General features: G+C 43.5%; 2 protein-coding genes across 3 annotated transcripts in view; one reads left to right on the forward strand and one right to left on the reverse strand.

Moving 5' to 3' along the window:
- The window catches only part of LOC120020453 (roquin-1-like), a 25,847-nt gene extending 14,936 nt beyond the window's left edge, over positions 1 to 10,911 (reverse strand). Inside the window, exons 1-7 of the mRNA XM_038964132.1 lie at positions 10,779 to 10,911; positions 8,340 to 8,705; positions 2,483 to 2,603; positions 2,126 to 2,365; positions 1,603 to 1,778; positions 1,060 to 1,260; positions 50 to 182 (exon numbers count right to left, since the gene is read on the reverse strand). Coding sequence (XP_038820060.1) covers positions 50 to 182; positions 1,060 to 1,260; positions 1,603 to 1,778; positions 2,126 to 2,365; positions 2,483 to 2,603; positions 8,340 to 8,570 — 1,102 coding nt within the window. The 5' untranslated portion in view covers positions 8,571 to 8,705; positions 10,779 to 10,911. The remainder of the gene's footprint in view (positions 1 to 49; positions 183 to 1,059; positions 1,261 to 1,602; positions 1,779 to 2,125; positions 2,366 to 2,482; positions 2,604 to 8,339; positions 8,706 to 10,778) is intronic.
- On the forward strand, positions 9,909 to 17,751 carry LOC120020455. Of its 2 annotated transcripts, none has more exons than XM_038964134.1 (3): positions 9,909 to 12,088; positions 12,674 to 13,914; positions 17,165 to 17,751. In XM_038964134.1, exons 2-3 carry the CDS (start codon positions 12,711 to 12,713, stop codon positions 17,245 to 17,247), a joined length of 1,287 nt encoding a protein of 428 aa, XP_038820062.1. In that variant the 5' UTR covers positions 9,909 to 12,088; positions 12,674 to 12,710; the 3' UTR covers positions 17,248 to 17,751. The 2 variants fall into 2 exon arrangements, with proteins under 2 accessions (XP_038820062.1, XP_038820061.1); XM_038964133.1 differs by having other exon boundaries at positions 12,708 to 13,914.
- Positions 17,752 to 18,286: the final 535 nt, after the last annotated feature.

Raw genomic sequence — 18,286 nt, forward strand, 5'->3', positions numbered from 1 at the left:
GTAGAATAAGAATGTAGGTGTTGAGCATGCGTGTCTGTGTCTCTCTCACCGGGGCTAGGGTCGATGTTGGCCAGTAGTTCCAGGTGTGGTCGGAGCTGGTTAAGGTTGGCGGGGTCGCCCGTCCTCTGCAAGGCGATGGTCAGCTCCTGAACGCTCTGGGCAAACGACGCTGGCGTTTGCAACTGGAGGGACACAGGATGGGAAAGGGTTAACGTAAATCCTATCAGCATCTGAGTGCCTGAACCTGGATCTTCTACCACTTTGTGTGGATATGATCATTCCTGTTCTCCTTGATCCTATTAGCATTGGTTGAAATAACATGTTTTCTATTGTGAAGCAAGAATGAACCCCCTGACAGAGTGCTGCTCCTTTAGTGGAAGCGCAGTACAATGTCTCTTGTGGTTTCATGTGTGTCATACAGACAAATTCAAACTGATAAGCAGATGTTTACATGAGTTAACGTGGGATTTTTGTGAATGTGTGTCTGAATAAGTAACGGACACACACACCTTGTTGATACTGAACCACACAGGAGGTTGGTGACACCTTAATTGGGGAGAACGGGCTCGTGGTAATGACCGGAGAGGAATCAGTGGAATGGTATCAAATACATCAAACACATGGTTTCCATGTGTTTGATGCCATTCCATTTGCGCCGATCCAGCCATTATTATGAGCCGTCCTCCCCTCGGCAGCCTCCTGTGTAATTAACAATACGACGTACATCAGGGATCATCAACTAGATTCAGGGCGGGCAGATTTGTTTCTTGAGCGGATGGTCAGGGGGCTGGACCATAATTACAACTAATTTGTAGACTGCAAATTGACCGCAAGAAGCCCAAACAGATATAATATTTGACTAAAACATAATAATTTCAAACCTTGCTTACATTTGTATACGATCACATATATCTCTCTTTTATGTGTGGGAATACTTATGAAAATATTTCATTTTTTTGGCTCAGAAAACCTGGGGGGCAAAATAAAGATCACCCGTGGGATGCCAATTGGGGAACCCTGATGTACATGACAACAACTTCTAGGACCAGTAACACACACCTTGTCGATGATGGACTGCATGTGGGACTTGTGGGACTGGTCCCCATAGAGCAGGGAGGACCACTGGTCGGGAGCGATGCGGAGGCCACCCTCCATGGCGATCTGCACAATCTGGGAGTCGTGTTCGCGCCGCAGTGCCTCATACGTCCTGAACTCCTCTTTCAGCTGCATCAGGGACGAGTCCTCGTCGCGCTTGGTCACCTATGCAGCCGTGGAGAGAGGGAGGGGTACATTAAGGTACCGTTTCTCTAAATGGTGGGTCAGGATCAGGTGGTTGGTTGCAGCTGGTCCAGAAAGACTTTGGGAGGTCATGGCACAAAAATGTTTGGGAACCACAAGGCCTTTGCTGGGTCATGTTCACTGGGGCACACCGAAGCAAACATTTAAAAATGCTGAGCAACGGAAAACAGAAATGTATGCTTCTTGTTGGACAAGTTCAGTTAGTAGCTCCTAGTTTCCGTCCGGTTTCCTGTTTGGTGCCTAGTGAACATGACCCAGACCCAGGTCTGCATTTCTGTATGTCATGCAGGTAGTCAGACCTACCTTGAAGCAGGAGGCCCTGTAGAGGAGCTGCACCACGTGGCCTATGCTGGTCTTGGAGGCCTGGGGGAAGCGTGGCTCTAACCTCTGGACCACAAACAGCACCAGAACCTTCCTGGACAGGGCCAAGCCATCCTCCAGAGCCAGCAGCACCAGCTTCAGAGCCTCCTCCTGCATGGCTGGGAGGGAGAAGGAAGCAGGTGGATTATTAGACCACAAATACACACATCAATTCAGACAGTTATGCAAGTTAGACAACATATACAAACACTTACACTAGTAAATGTCATTGTATAAGACAGCATTTCTCAAAACTCACCTTGTGGACCCCCAAACATCTCACAATTTTGTTGTAGATCTGAACTAGCAGTGATTCAACTAGTCAAGGGCTTGAGGATTAGATCACTAGTTGAATCAGGTCTGATAGCTATGGAATAGATCAAATGGAACAGTTGGGGTTCTCCGAGGAGAGGTTTGAGAAACTCTGGTATAGTCAGGGCGTGTGTGTAACTTCCTCTCATCTTACCTGGGCCCAAGAACTGGCAGCCCCGGGCCCGGACGGCGGCCCACAAATTGGATGACAATTGCTGGGGGTTCTGGTGCTGTAGGATGAGCTCTGTGACCGTGCGCTCCCCCAGAGACCTGGCTGCCCTCATGGCCCGCACCCGGCCCTCCTCCTCCACCAGCTGACAGTGGACCAGGGTCACCAGCTTCCTCTGCATGGGCCGACTCAGCATGCTCTGGGCTGTGCTGCTTAGACCCACCCCTGGGGAGAGACGGAAGGGGGGGGGGGGGGGGGGGGCAGACACACACCATTGAGAGTGGCATTGTCATCATTGTCCAAAGTCAGAGTTAGTTCATTTTTGTGTGGTGTGTATGTTACCTCTGTTGTTGCTGAGGGGTTTGAGGTAGAGGGCCAGCTCCTCTACACACTGCCTAGCCTCCTCATAGTGCTGCGAGTCCTCTGGGCTGGTGATCAGGGCCACCGGCTGAACCTTGGGAACCTGGAGGTAGGACACATAGACATAATGGTATATTAATATAGGAAATTAAAACACGCATCACCTGTAATAGGATGATGAGCTAGTAAACGTGTCACTAGGTTCATTTACAGTCAAATGATTGAACAAATAACGTTATTATTAGTTTATAATATAATTAGGTTACTTAATAATCAATAGTTATGTGTTGGAGCTTTGAGCGTGCAGTCCCTAAATTCACTATATGCAGTGACATGGAATTAAAATGGCCATAGCACTAACATCCACAGGAATGTCACAGGCCACCCACACAGTATGGTTGCTCAATAAAAGCGTTGCATCATATGTATAACTTAGAAAAAGGTGGAGAATTCTGAGGTGTGGTGTGATAACCATCAATTATGCAAACATTCCAAACAGCACACCCAATATAGCCACTAGTCCACCCACCCATAGATTGCTCTGAATGGGAATAAGCTGGTCTGGGGAAGGCAAGTCCAGGTAGTCCCTCCTGTTTCAGTTCACTTTATTTTGTTGGGTGCATAAGGAACACAACACAATTTGAATAATTGTAATTCAATGGGCAGACATTTTGCCTGGCTAACCAGACTCCAAGCTCCGGCCAAATGCTACGCCACGCCTGCGGACGGTTTTCTCCAAAATGAGTCTGGATCCGAATACCTCCCTGACCCTTCACCAAATGCGAATACATTCGGGGCTGTCTGATTGGTCCAGAAAGCCGATGGGTTGAAAATGTGTCATTGGCTTTGATACTCAGATTGGTTAGAGACAATACAAAATCGCTGATTGCTTTGTACAATAGCCCTCGTTACAACCAACGACTTCAATGATGGCAGTCTCAGACTAAATGATGTAGCAAAAGACAAGAGGAGCAGAAACATAATAATAGCAGTGTGAGTCATCAGGCTAACACTCACTGAGCAGAGAAAAATTACCTGACCCACCTCACAGCTATAATACCATTATGACACTAGGTTTGAGTAGTACCCAGATTTTCATACTGTTCCTGTACCATACCGGGGTATACAGGATTACCAGCAGCGCAAGGAGCGCTATTTCATTCCAAACATATAAAAAAAAGTTGTTTTACACACAAAACTAATTTAGGGATCTTGATCCAGGAGGGGATTGCTTGTCTCTGATGTAACCAAGAAGCTTGATCTTGCAAGCTAGCGACTTAGCTAGCAAGTTCGGAAACCAAACGCATAGCTGGAGCCCTGAGCTGACAATTTATTTGGCACATTTTAGATAGTTAACTTAGTTATAAGCAGTGGCGTAGCACAGAATTCCCCCCAGGCACAAGGTATATGTGATACACCGCCCAAGCGTAATTGACATACTTGGCTGGCTACGTGTTGAAACTTGTCAAGTCTAATCAAATTTCATCATCACAGCTTCTCACTTTTTAAAGAGGGAAAAAGTAGGTAGACAGTGTGGCTTAGCAGAACGCCTGGCAACTTCACAGATGAACGTTGCATCAAATTCCACGCCAAACCCTTCTGAGCAATGCCTTCTCACAACAAAATGATCGATCCCATAACTGGCTGACTACCATGTCATTACGACGCCAACAAAACCCATCCAATAAAGAATACATGGCATGTTAACAATCTTTAGTTTTGGCAAGTCGGTTAGGGCATCTACTTTGTGCTTGACACAATACATTTTTCCAACAATTGTTTACAGACAGATTATTTCACTTATAATTCACTTATAATTCACTGTATCACAATTCCAGTGGGTCAGCAGTTTACATACACTAAGTTGACTGTGCCGTTAAACAGCTTGGAAAATTCCAGAAAATGATGTCATGGCTTTAGACGCTTCTGATAGGCTAATTGACATCATTTGAGTCAATTGGAGGTGTACCTGTGGATGTATTTCAAGGCCAACCTTCAAATGCAGTGCCTCTTTGCTTGACATCATGGGAAAATCAAAAGAAATCAGCCAAGACCTCAGAAAAAAAATGACCTCCACAAGTCTGGTTCATCCTTGGGAGCAATTTCCAAACGCCTGAAGGTACCACGTTCATCTGTACAAACAATAGTACGCAAGTATAAACACCATGGGACCACGCAGCCGTCATACCGCTCAGGAAGGAGACGTGTTCTGTCTCCTAGAGATGAACGTACTTTGGTGCGAAAAGTGCAAATCAATCCCAGAACAGCAAAGGACCTTGTGAAGATGCTGGAGGAAACAGGTACAAAAGTATCTATATCCACAGTAAAACGAGTCCTATATCGACACAACCTCAAAAGCCGGTTCAGCAAGGAAGAAGCCACTGCTCCAAAACCGCCATAAAAAAGCGAGACTACGCTTTGCAACTGCACATGGGGACAAAGATCGTACTTTTTGGAGAAATGTCCCCTAGTCTGATGAAACAAAAATAGAACTGTTTGACCATAATGACCATCGTTATGTTTGGAGGAAAAAGGGGAAGGCTTGCAAGCCGAAGAACACCATCCCAACCGTGAAGCACGGGGGTGGCAGCATCATGTTGTGGCAGCATCATGTTGTGGGAGTGCTTTGCTGCAGGAGGGACTGGTGCACTTCACAATATAGATGGCATCATGAGGTAGGAAAATTATGTGGATATATTGAAGCAACATCTCAAGACATCAGTCAGAAAGTTAAAGCTTGGTCGCAAATGGGTCTTCCAAATGGACAATGACCCCAAGCATACTTCCAAAGTTGTGGCAAAATGGCTCAAGGACAACAAAGTCAAGGTATTGGAGTGGCCTAAAGAAAATCTGTGGGCAGAACTGAAAAAGTGTGTGCGAGCAAGGAGGCCTACAAAGCTGACTCCGTTACACCAGCTCTGTCAGGAGGAATGGGCCAAAATTCACCCAACTTATTGTGGGAAGCTTGTGGAAGGCTACCTGAAACGTTTTACGCAAGTTAAACAATTTAAAGGCAATGCTACCAAATACTAATTGAGTGTATGTAAACTTCTGACCCACTGGGAATGTGATGAAAGAAAAGCTGAAATAAATCATTATCTCTACTATTATTCTGACATTTCACATTCTTAAAATAAAGTGGTGATCCTAACTGACCTAAGACAGGGAATTTTTACTAGGATTAAATGTCAGGAATTGTGAAAAACTGAGTTTAAATGTATTTGGCTAAGGTGTATGTAAACTTCCGACTTCAACTGTATATATATATATACACACACAGTATAAAGTTAACACACCTCTCATTCAAGGCTTTTTCTTTATTTTTTACTATTTTCTACATTGTAATATAATAGTGAAGACATCAAAACTATGAAATAACACATGGAATCATGACGTAACCAAAAAAGTGTTAAATCAAAATATATTTTATATTTCAGATTCTCCAAAGTAGCCGCCCTTTGCCTTGATGACAGCTTTGCACACTTGGCATTCTCTCAAACAGCTTCATGGGGTAGTCACCTGGAATGCATTTCAATTAACAGGTGTGCCTTGTTATAAGATAATTTGTGGATCTTCTTTCCTTCTTAATGCATTTGAGTCAATCAGTTGTGTTGTGACATGGTAGGGGTGGTATACAGAAGATATCCCCATTTGGTAAAAGACCAAGTCCATATTATGGCAAGAACCGCTCAAAAAAGCAAAGAGAAACTGCATGAAAGTCAGTCAATCCGGAACTTTCAAGAACTTTGAAAGTGCAGTTGCAAAAACCATCAAGCGCTATGATGAAACTGGCTTTCATGAGGACCGCCACAGGAAAGGAAGGCCCAGAGTTACCTCTGCTGCAGAGTATAAGTTAATTCGAGTTACCAGCCTCAGAAATTACAGCCCAAATAAATGCTTCTGAGTTCAAGTAACAGACACATCTCAACATCAACTGTGTAAATCAGGCCTTCATAGTTGAATTGCTGCAAAGGAACTACTACTAAAGGACACCAATAATAAGAAGAGTCTTGCTTGGGCCAAGAAACACAAGCAATGGACATTAGACCGGTGGAAATCTGTCCTTTGGTCTGTCTGACGAGTCAAATTTGAGATTTTTGGTTCCAACCGCCGTGTCTTTGTGAGACACAAAGTAGGTGAACGGATGATCTCTGCATGTGTGGTTCCCACCGTGAAGCATGGAGGAGGTGGTGTGATGGTGTTGGTGTTCTTTTCTGGTGACACTGTCAGTGATTTATTTAGAATTCAAGGCACATTTTACCAGCACGGCTACCACAACATTCTGCAGCGATACGCCATCCCATCTGGTTTGCGCTTAGTGGGACTATCATTTGTTTTTCAACAGGACAATAACCCGACATACCTCCAGGCTGTGTAAGGGCTATTTGACCAAGAAGGAGAGTGGTGGAGTGCTGCATCAGATGACCTGGCCTCCACAATCACCTGACCTCAACCCAATTGAGATGGTTGGGGATGAGTTAGACCGCAGTGTGAAGGAAAAGCAGCCAACAAGTGCTCAGCATATATGGGAACTCCTTCAAGACTGTTGGAAAAGTATTCCTCATGAAGCTGGTTGAGAGAATGCCAAGAATGTGCAAAGCTGTCATCAAGGCAAAGGGTGGCTACTGTTTAACACTTTTTTGGTTACTACATGATTCCATGTGTTATTTCATAGTTTTGATGTCTTCACTATTTTTCTACAATGTAGAAAATATTTTTAAAAATAAAGAAAAACCCTGGAATGAGTAGGTGTGTCCCAACTTTTGACTGGTACTATATATATATATATATATATATATATATATATATATATATATATATATATATATACACTACCGTTCAAAAGTTTGGTGTCCCTTAGAAATGTCCTTGTTTTTGAAAGAAAAGCACATTGTTTGTCCATTTAAATAACATAAAATGTATCAGAAATACAGTGTAGACATTGTTAATGTTGTAAATGACTATTGCTGGAAACGGCTGATTTTTTATGGAATATCTACATATGCATACAGAGGCCCATTATCAGCAACCATCACTCCTGTGTTCCAATGGCATGTTGTGTTAGCTAATCAAAGTTTATCATTTTAAAAAGGCTAATTGCTCATTAGAAAACCCTTTTGCAATTATGTTAGCACAGCTGAAAAATGTTGTGCTCATTAAAGAAGCAATAAAACTGGCCTTCTTTAGACTAGTTGAGTATCTGGAGCATCAGCATTTGTGGGTTCGATTACAGGCTCAAAATGGCCAGAAACAAAGAACTTTCTTCTGAAACTCGTCAGTCTATTCTTGTTCTGAGAAATGAAGGCTATTCCATGCGAGAAATTGCCAAGAAACTGAAGATCTCATACAACGCTGTGCACTACTCCCTTCACAGAACTGCCCAAACTGGCTCTAACCAGAATAGAAAGAGGAGTGGGAGGCCCCGGTGCACAACTGAGCAAGAGGACAAGTTCATTAGATTGTCTAGTTTGAGAAACAGACGACTCACAAGTCCTCAACTGGCAGCTTCATTAAATAGTACCCGCAAAACACCAGTCTCAACGTCAACAGTGAAGAGGCGACTCCGGGATGCTGGCCTTCTAGGCAGAGTTCCTCTGTCCAGTGTCTGTTCTTTTGCCCATGTTAATCTTTTATTTTTATTGACCAGTCTGAGATATGGCTTTTTCTTTGCAACTCTGCCTAGAAGGCCAGCATCCCATTTGTGCTCTGTTGTTAACCACCATCCTGTATCCCTAACCCTAGAGACCCTGATGCCCTATCTAAAATCAAAACACTGGTGGGTAAAGAACAGATTCTAAATGGATTGAGCCACTCCCCTTCACCGGGTCTCAAGACTCACCTGTCCCCCCACAAGCTGCAGTAGGGCTGTGTTTACCGGCAGCTGCTCGATGTCGGTGGCGATGGCTGTCTGGTCGAAGGGGCAGGCCTTGCGGTGGAGCTTGTTCAGGCACATCTTGCAGACGGTGTGGCCACAGCCCAGCGAGATGGGCCGCCGCACCGTCTCCTCGAACGTCTGCGTGCAGATGGGACACAGCAGGAACTCCGTCCATTGTGGGGCTTGCACAGGCATCACTGGACAGTTTTTTTTTTACAAAGAAAAAAATATATGGAAGATTCCACTGGAATCAAGATTTTTCTTCCGAACTTAATTGTTCTTCAAACGTTGTCACACATCGTGGATGCGCATCATGTCACGTGACAAATCCTGAAAGGGAGAAGGAATACAATCATAGTGGGTTAATAGCCTGTGGATAATACTGACACAGTGACTCATGCACAATGACATTAGCTGAGCCAATTACCTTGATACATCAGGGGTGTATTCACTAGGAAGCAAACAGAAACAAATGGGGAGGGACCCACCTGAATTTGTCCAATAGAAACTCTAACTGTTTGAACTTTGGACTAATGATTACACCCCAGATGACCCAAACCAACATTGTTTACATTTTTGGCTGGCAACAAATGACATACCTACAGGCCACATAATATAAACAGCCCAAGCTACAGGAGCTGATAGTGGATCTAATTTATCTTCTTGGCACAGGTCAAGCAAGCAATGTTACATTTAGCTACAACAATAAAATAACGTTAGATAAAACCCTTGGCCAGTCAGTGTTATGTTCGTTAGATAGCCAATTAGATAACTGACAGTAACGTTGACCTATATATATATATATATATATATATATATATATATATATATATATATTATAAACCCAGGGTCGTTACTAATATATATATATATATATATATTTTGTATTATTTTATTATTAAAATAATACCAGGCACAATATGATGGCTAACTTAAAAATGTACGTCTATAGTAAATAAGATATGCTGGTTAGCTGCACCAGGCGAATGAGTTCAACGCCCTTACAAATTCAAAACGGTTAGCTAAAAAGACAATCCACCAGCAAGCTGAATAAGGCCAGTTCAATGCCCTTACAAATTCAAAACGGTTAGCTAAAAAGACAATCCACCAGCAAGCTGAATAAGGTCAGTTCAATGCCCTTACAAATTCAAAATGGTTAGCTAAAAAGACAATCCACCAGCAAGCTGAATAAGGTCAGTTCAATGCCCTTACAAATTCAAAACGGTTAGCTAAAAAGACAATCCACCAGCAAGCTGAATAAGGTCAGTTCAATGCCCTTACAAATTCAAAATGGTTAGCTTAAAAGACAATCCACCGGCAAGCTGAATAACGTTAGTTAGTATGATCACCATCCAGTGTCAGCTTTAACCAACTATCTGATTACATCTGTTCTAGATGGTTCAATAATTTTCAGAGAGCCAGGAAATTCAGTCTTCAGATAAATAATAAATGGCTGGCAACCCATGGCCAAATAACCGAACAAAACAACGACTGGCGTTGTTAGCCTATGGCCTGGCAAGTAGTAGACAAAGAGGAGGCGTAGCTAGTTACTACTGTTTGTGCTTGAGGTAACTTAACGTTAGCTAGCTATGCTGCGCAGAATGATCTAGCTAACAGTTTTAGCTAACAAGTTGATCATGCAGGATATAGCTACATCAATATATTGTTTATTTAAAATAACAATTAGCTAGTTAAACACGCAACGTTACATTATCATCACATAACGGCTAGTTACCTGGCAAGTAGCTACATATTTGGCGTTAAATTCGAGCGTCAATTAAGGTTACTTTAGCTAGCTAACGTTAGATAACTGGCTAGCTATGTTACTAGGTAAACAACGTTAGCGATGGGACGTTATGTTAGCTAGTTAAGGTTAGATGGTTTCATTACTGACATGGAAACAACAAATGCATCAAACGTACGAATGTACTTAAAACTAACTAATTATATAACTAGATAGTTAGCTACATTAGTTACAAGTACAACAAATGACTAGCTGCAAGGGAATCGTTCAAGCTAACCAACCAGAATTGCATGTGGCAATATCTAATATTATGTATCTAACTAGCTATTTAGTTTTGGTATTTAGCTCGTTTTTTAGACGTCTACTTAACTCAACATCAATTATTTAACTAGCTAACGTTAGCTACTAATGGTGTGGCAATCAAATCGCTAAACCAGGTTGAAGAATGTTGGCAAATAAATTGCAGCTAGCCAGCTAACGTACTGCTACGTACTTAGCGAGCTGTCTGGGACGCTAATGCTAGCTCTCAGTTATGTTTGCTGGCATTAGTACGCTAGGCTAGCTCAGAAACTAGGCGTCCAAAATAAATAGCTAGTTAATTAAATATGCCTTTGTTAACTGTTCATAACATTTTTCGATTACATGCTCAAGTTACTCACTCATTCCAAAACACTTGGAAGATTTATCTGTCTTTAGGAAAATATTGCGTTATTAAATCGGTCGCCATGTCGACTGTGCAGCTTGGCTGCTACCGAAGTTTGAGACCAGTTCGAGGGTGTTAACTGGGGTGTATGCATTACTCTGATTCTGTTGCAAAACGTTTTGTCTGTTGCAAACGGAAACAATTTTCTCCCATACGTTTTGCAACTATAACGAGAGTTTCTATTGGACACATTCAGGTAGGTTCCTCACCGTTTGCTCTGTTTGCTTCTGTTTGGTTCCTAGAGGACACGGTAAAAGGTTTCCGTTGCACAACGTTTTTGCAACGGTTAGCTAACTTTGGAGTTGAACGAGGAGCGAGTCCACCCCCTGTTGGTGAGAGAATGCCAGTGCACAGTAAAAAGGTAGAGCAGCATTGTCACATCCAGTTGTGACATTTGCTGGATATGGCACGTTGCCCCATATCTCCATCACCAAAACATTTTAAAACAATCTCAGGGACCTGTCAGTTCTTTCATCCAAAGCTCCGTTCATTTTAGGGTAGTAGCTGGTAGGCTACATCTCCCCAGCTTCTCCCCTCAGCCAAACAGTGACAGACTCAAGCTTGAAATTAGGCATTTTGCCTTTAATTACAACATAAAATTTTGTTCGCAAGCTTTGGGTAGCCCACAAAAAAATGTGATGATAATATCATGTTGGGCGAGGTTCCACCAAAGATGCTCCTGCGCAGATGGTTTATGTGACTGAGCGCACAGACTCAGCCGTGTGTGTGCGGTGGGTAGCCTGCTATTGCATCCACTTACGCAACGGATAGCTTCAGTCAGCCAGGGTGAAATGAAAACACGTATTTTGTATTTCCATTTTTGTCTAATCCGTCTGATTTCTGAAGGGATTAACGGACCAATCATGAATATTGAGAGACCGCCTGTTCGCTCACTGGGAGCAGGTCACCGTCCGCTCGTGGACTCACTCCGTCTGAAGCTGGGCTGGCTGCCGTCAAACCATAACAGTGCAGAATAAAACGGAGAACAACAACACAGGAGAAAGTTACTTTACTTTTTATGACAAATGTTTCCGACAGCTAGTCAGTCGGGTCAGAGGATGCGCTCAAGCTAGCCGACTAAACTCCACTCTATGGTGAAGGAAGTTTCTGATACTGGAGTTTAGTCCATTACGCTCAAGCTTGTGCCACAGAGCGCAGGTTTAGCTGTGGGTCGTTGTGCCTGTCCAATTTAAGTCGGCACGGAACGTGAGTTTCTTCAACTGTGGTGAATTGCATCTAAATAAGATATCACCAAGATCTTTCCAGGTAAATGATTGACCTTGTCATGATGTGTTTTTGTCCTGTCATTAATACCATGTATTTTTTGTCACTTTTAAATCATTTTGTGATAGTGTGTTATTATCCTGTTTGGTTCAATTGAAATGTCAGGGGAATTCTTTCAAAGTCAAATAGGTCATTCATCCATGTGTGATGATAGCCTACAGTTGGGTGCTTAGTAATAGATCATTCTTGTCCTTTTACTTAGTTTTATTAACACGTAACAGAACTGGACAAATCCAGTGCCTAATCATTCTGCAACTGATTATAAAGAAAACGATTTCAGTAGGCCTATTAGAATAAAATTACATGTAGCCAAATCCCTATTTTATTTTCTATAACCTCTTCATCAAATGTCTTTGATGACAACAACACTTTTATATTGTCAGTACATGCCAGCCACACACAGACTTCTCATGCACTGGTGGCCTATTTCCATTCCAAAGGATTATCCTACGCAGTAATCATTGGATAAAGAGTACAAAGTGAATTGAATCCACTACTTTAGGCATCCTAGGCCTAGTGTTACTATTTTACCAGAGGCAACAAACAATGATCCCTTTTCCACATTAGGTTCCAATCAGACTTTTCCTCTTTGCCTTGCCAGCCAATGGAGGAGGAAGAGGTCCATATCACACAAACATTGGCTCCTGCCAGCTCTCCGCTTCGGTCAAGAACCTCTGATGACCAGGGCCTCATCCTGAGTCTTGTCCCCAAGCCCAGCACACTCTCTCCCTCCTCTCCCTCGCTTTCCCCTCCCCCCCTCCCTCCTTCAGGCTCTGCCGTCTATTCCCTGCAGTCCAAGGTGAATAATCTCTCCCAGAGAACCGGAGGGAAAGAGAGAAAGAGGGAGAGGGTGAGGGAGGACAATATGGCCTCAGAGCTCCAGGTAGAGGGACCTGTCTCATTCCAGGCCCTGCCCAAGCAGAAGGGCCGCAGCAGGGGGGAGGTGCCACCGCCTGTGCCCTTCCGGCACTTTGACCAGAGGAGGAGGTCCAGCAGTAGTGAAGACGAGGTAGAGGAAGAGGTGGTGGCCAGGGTACAGCTCCACACCGACCCGACTGAACCACAGAGGGAGAAGGAGAGCTGGGGTGCCATGGGGAAGGGAGCAGAGAAGGGGGAGAGGGGAGGCCCAGCTGGGAGTGTGCCGGGGCAGCCTCGCGGTTTGGGGGAGGGGGCCAGCTTGGAGAGCTTGGAGAACATCCAGTCAGACAGCACCGGCGCAACCAAGGAGGACCACCCTCCTTCTTCAAAGCCCGCTCCCGCATCCTCCTCCACCTCTTCTTCCTCCTCTCACAGACACTGGGCACCTCCTAAAGGATTCTGGAGGGTAGCACGCCCAGAGACTCTGATTCTGAATAGGGTGAGCACTCAGTCTACTGTGGGCACTCAGACTACAATGCCCATACTCTCGTCATTTGTACGTCTGAAGGACGAACCCCCTGCACATGCCACCCTTTCAGGGCCCCAGAGTAAGTCAAGACTGGCTTCTGTGGATTCTGTAGATGAGGACAGGGACGAGAGTGAAGGGTGTTGGAACATGCTGCGTTCGGACAGCCTGGACTGCTACCTGGAGAGGTGTGATAAGAAAGAAGCGAAGGAGCCTATGGATCCCGTGGGGGGGCTGTGGAGGGCGGAGAGCTGGGAAAGTGTGTACTCGCAGGAAGGGACGCTTTCGCTGGGGGATACAGTGGAGGCCAACCAGAGAGCCAGAGGGCGGTCAGTGAACAGACGAAGGAACACCAAGAGAGTCGAGGAGAAAGGCAGCGTGGACATCCCGTACCTCTGTGTTGACCAGATAGACAAGAGAGATGGTATGAAGTTCCAGTTTAGAAAATACATCTTGGTACACCTTGTTGTTAAACAAGTCTTCGAGAGGTAAATTCAATAAAAAAAATAATCATATTTACCATGGCTGCATTTACAAAGGCAGACCAATATTTTTTTCCACTAATTGGTCTTTTGACAAATCATATCAGATCTTTTCACATCAGAATGTTTTTCAGATCTGATCTTGTTGGTCAAAAGACCAATTAGTGAGAGAAAAAATCAGAATTGGGCTGCCTGTGTAAATGCAGCCAAAGTATCCCATTCTGGGCCTCTCATGGTTTAAGAACATGGTAGAACATGTGCTGTGGGACAAAGTGTCCATCAAGAGAATGGGAGGTAAACAAATCACACTTTGGAACACAAATATTTTGCTCAATCATGATAGGGTTGGGGAGGAGGGCTTAGTTGCACGTTTTACATGCACCTCCTTTTAAATTAGATAACAATTGTTTCGTAAGCAAACCAGGCGTAATTGATTGTTAAATTCAGGAATTATAAAGCATATCAATGTGTGCTTACAACTGTGATCATGTGTCAGATGAATTACTGTAAATTGACCATGAGATACAGATACAGAGCTATGCATTCTATTTCTGTCAGCACCTCCCACCATCAGGAGCACTTAGAGGAACAGATGTGCTGGTGTTGTGTAGCTATTTTTAGCGCTGTGTGTGTGTTACGCTTTGGCTAGTTCAACCTATTCTATTCAATTTGACTGAAATCAAATAACAAATTTGACAGCTCAATGTGATTTTTTGAATTGAATAAAAGCTTCTAAATTGCTTTCAACACCTCATGCGCTTTCACATTGAATAGTGGTGGGGAGCAATGTAGCAGCAGCAGCCTATCAGAAGAGTTGGAGGCATGGCATATTGGGGGTGAGGCTTTCAGTTTGTTCTTTTTGCCCACCCGTGAGAATGAATGTCATTCCAGTTAATGTGGTCTATAGTATTTGTTATTCAACCAAAAATGTGTATTCACCTACATTTGTAGTGATACTTGCATAAGTACATCTGATACTAAAGAGCCAGATAAGGTTACAATGTTAAGGTAGACAATGCTTGATTGAGGCTACTAAATATGGGCGTCTTGTGAAAAGACTATGTTTGGAAACATTATTTAAAGTTATTGAACCAACTTAATTTCTTGATTTACAAGAAATTGATTCTGATTGCTTCAAATCAAGTTTTTATTGTCACATGCTTCGTAAACAACAGGTGTAGACTAACAGTGAAATGCTTACGGGCCCTTCCCAACAATGTAGAATACTATAAAAAATATAATACAAATTTAATTAAAAGTAACACAAAGAATAAATACACAATGAGCAATGATAGCTTGGCTATATACAGTACCAGGACTGAGTTGATGTGCAGGGGTAGGAGGAAATTGAGGTAGATATGTACATATAGGTAGGGGTAAAGTGACTAGGCAACAGGATAGATAATGGACAGTAGCAGCAGTGTGTGTATGTGTTGGAGTGTCGTTGTAAGTATGTGCGTGTGTGTGTGTGAGTCCAGTGTGTGTGCGTAGAGTCAAAAAGAGTTAGTGCAAAAAGGGTACCGTTTGCTGTGCGGTAGCAGAGAGAACAGTCTATGACTTGGGTGGCTGGAGTCTTTGATAATTTTTTGACAATTCATCCTCTGACACTGCCTGGTATAGAGGTCCTGGATGGCAGGGAGTTCGACCCCAGTGATGTACTGGGCCGTTCGCACTACCCTCTGTAGCGCCTTACGGTCAGATGCCAAGCAGTTGCCATAGCAGGTGGTGATGATATCGTTCAGGATGCTCTTGATAGTGCAGCTGTAGAACCTTTTGAGGATCTGGGGGCCCATGTCAAATCTTTTCAGTCTCCTGAGGGGGAAAAGGTTTTGTCGTGCCCTCTTCACGACTGTCTTGGTATGTTTGGACCATGATAGTTCGTTGGTGATGTGGACACCAAGGCACTTGAAACTCTCGACTCGCTCCAGTACAGCCCCGTCGATGTTAATGGGGGCCTGTTCGGCCCGCCTTTTCCTGTAGTCCACGATCAGCTCCTTTGTCTTGCTCACATTGAGGTTCAGTGTTGCTTGTCTTGCTCACATTGAGGTTCAGTGTTGCTTGTCTTGCTCACATTGAGGTTCAGTGTTGCTTGTCTTGCTCACATTGAGGTTCAGTGTTGCTTGTCTTGCTCACATTGAGGTTCAGTGTTGCTTGTCTTGCTCACATGCATGGTTCAGTGTTGCTTGCCCTCGAAGTGAGCATAGAAGGCATTTAGCTTGTCTGGTAGGCTCGTTTCAATGGTCAGATCTCGGCTGGGTTTCCCTTTGTAATACGTGATAGTTTTAAAAGCCCTGCCACATCTGAAGAGCGTCAGACCTGGTGTAATAGGATTCGATCTTAGTCCATTATTAACTCTTTGCCTGTTTGATGGTTGTAACCCAATTGAATACCTTTGGGTAATTCCAAATTAAAAAGTGAACTTGGAACAAGGTGAAAACATGGGTTGTATTTACATTAAATATTAGTTTGTATTTGTTATTTATTAGGTTTAACCAAAGGGGAAAAGTAAGTTAAGTGTTGAAATAAATAGGTTGTAACTTGAAATATATGTTAGGTAATAATCAAATAAAACAGTTGTCATTGAATCATATATTTGGTTTCAACAAATGTAGTATTTTTCAATTGAGAAAGCCTAACTCATTTACTTGTAACCAGTTGAAGTACATTTTTTCGGTTGATCCACAGTATTTTTTTTTTTTTACAGTGCAGTGCACTGAGTGCAGGGCATGATCAGATGATAATGTTTTAATACCTCTCTGTTCCTGCCGTTATGGCGTTTATGTAAGGCCCATGAATCTGACAGGCATTAGGAGGATCAGAGATGAACTTGGGGACAGTCCATGGCTTTGATGTGATGTGGGGCTTATGGAAACCATTATGGTTGAGTAAAGCCCTTGGCAGTTTTGTACCTGCATACATGCTTTAACAATGCACTTCTGCTGCTATATTTGCATTACAGCTTAACTGTGAGCAACATATCCTGCCATAAAATGCATTTGAAGCATCTCCACCCCAAACTTCAACCATGTGAATTGAAATTGGTTTTGTATAACAATGTAATAGCATTGTGTAATACTCAGCTTGTCGAACTGTTCCTTTGGATTTGTAGCAAGTGATGCGTGAGGGTCCATTTGCATTGCATGGAACTAGGTTTGGAAAGCTTTATTTTAATGGGTAAAGTTCTGTTTTCAGTGTCTCCAGATGCATCTGCCTCCTGGAACAATGAGTGGGATTTAACCATTCCACAACAGGAGCTGCTTGAACTTCCCGGGTAAGGAATATCACACTAGTGTCTGTCTACATAGAAAAGTGGTAAGTGTGTGAGGTGAGGAACCACCTTTTTTAGGGATAGTTTTTGCCCCCTAAATATTATTTGTATGTAAAGCAGTCAACTATCCTGTCCAATTTGTTTTGTAGATTGAAACATAAGCTACGTAAAGATGCTAATATAGCATATAACATCAGATCACACCTCTCCCATGAAACTGGAAGTAGAGGATAGGTAGCCTAGTGGTTAGAGAGGCGGGCCATCAACCAGAGGGTTGCCATTTCAAATCCAGCTCCTTACTGGGAAAATCTGTCAGGAAGTGAGCTGGCAACAAATCAAATGCTAGATGCCATTGTCTGCCATTGTGCCCTTGAACAAGGCACTTAACCCCCTACAACAACAGCTCCCCGGGCGTCCAGTGTGACAGCTCCCCGCACCTATCCAAAACCTGTATATGTACAGTTGAAGTCGGAAGTTTACATACACCTTAGCCAAATACATTTAAACTCAGTTTTTCACAATTCCTGACATTTAATCCTAGTAAAAATTCCCTGTCACTTTTTCAGTTCTGCCCACAAATTGTCTATGGGATTGAGGTCAGTGCTTTGTGATGGCCACTCCAATACCTTGACTTTGTTGCACTTTAGCCATTTTGCCACAACACGACTGCATGGCCAGGCACGACTCCAACACCATCATCAAGTTTGCAGACGACACAACAGTGGTAGGCCTGATCACCGACAACGACGAGACAGCCTATAGGGAGGAGGTCAGAGACCTGGCCGGGTGGTGCCAGAATAACAACCTATCCCTCAACGTAACCAAGACTAAGGAGATTATTGTGGACTACAGGAAAAGGAGGACCGAGCACGCCCCCATTCTCATCGACGGGGCTGTAGTGGAGCAGGTTGAGAGCTTCAAGTTCCTTGGTGTCCACATCAACAACAAACTAGAATGGTCCAAACACACCAATACAGTCGTGAAGAGGGCACGACAAAGCCTATTCCCCCTCAGGAAACTAAAAAGATTTGGCATGGGTCCTGAGA

This window comes from Salvelinus namaycush, chromosome 25, assembly GCF_016432855.1.
Source record: "Salvelinus namaycush isolate Seneca chromosome 25, SaNama_1.0, whole genome shotgun sequence".
Classification (NCBI taxonomy): Eukaryota; Metazoa; Chordata; class Actinopteri; order Salmoniformes; family Salmonidae; genus Salvelinus; species Salvelinus namaycush.

Bases quoted from the DNA above. Each gene is read 5' to 3' on its own strand.
- LOC120020455 (XM_038964134.1), top strand. From the start codon at position 12,711: ATGGAGGAGGAAGAGGTCCATATCACACAAACATTGGCTCCTGCCAGC. The intron at 13,915-17,164 runs GTATGAAGTTCC...TTCTGTTTTCAG, and splicing joins CCAGATAGACAAGAGAGATG to TGTCTCCAGATGCATCTGCC.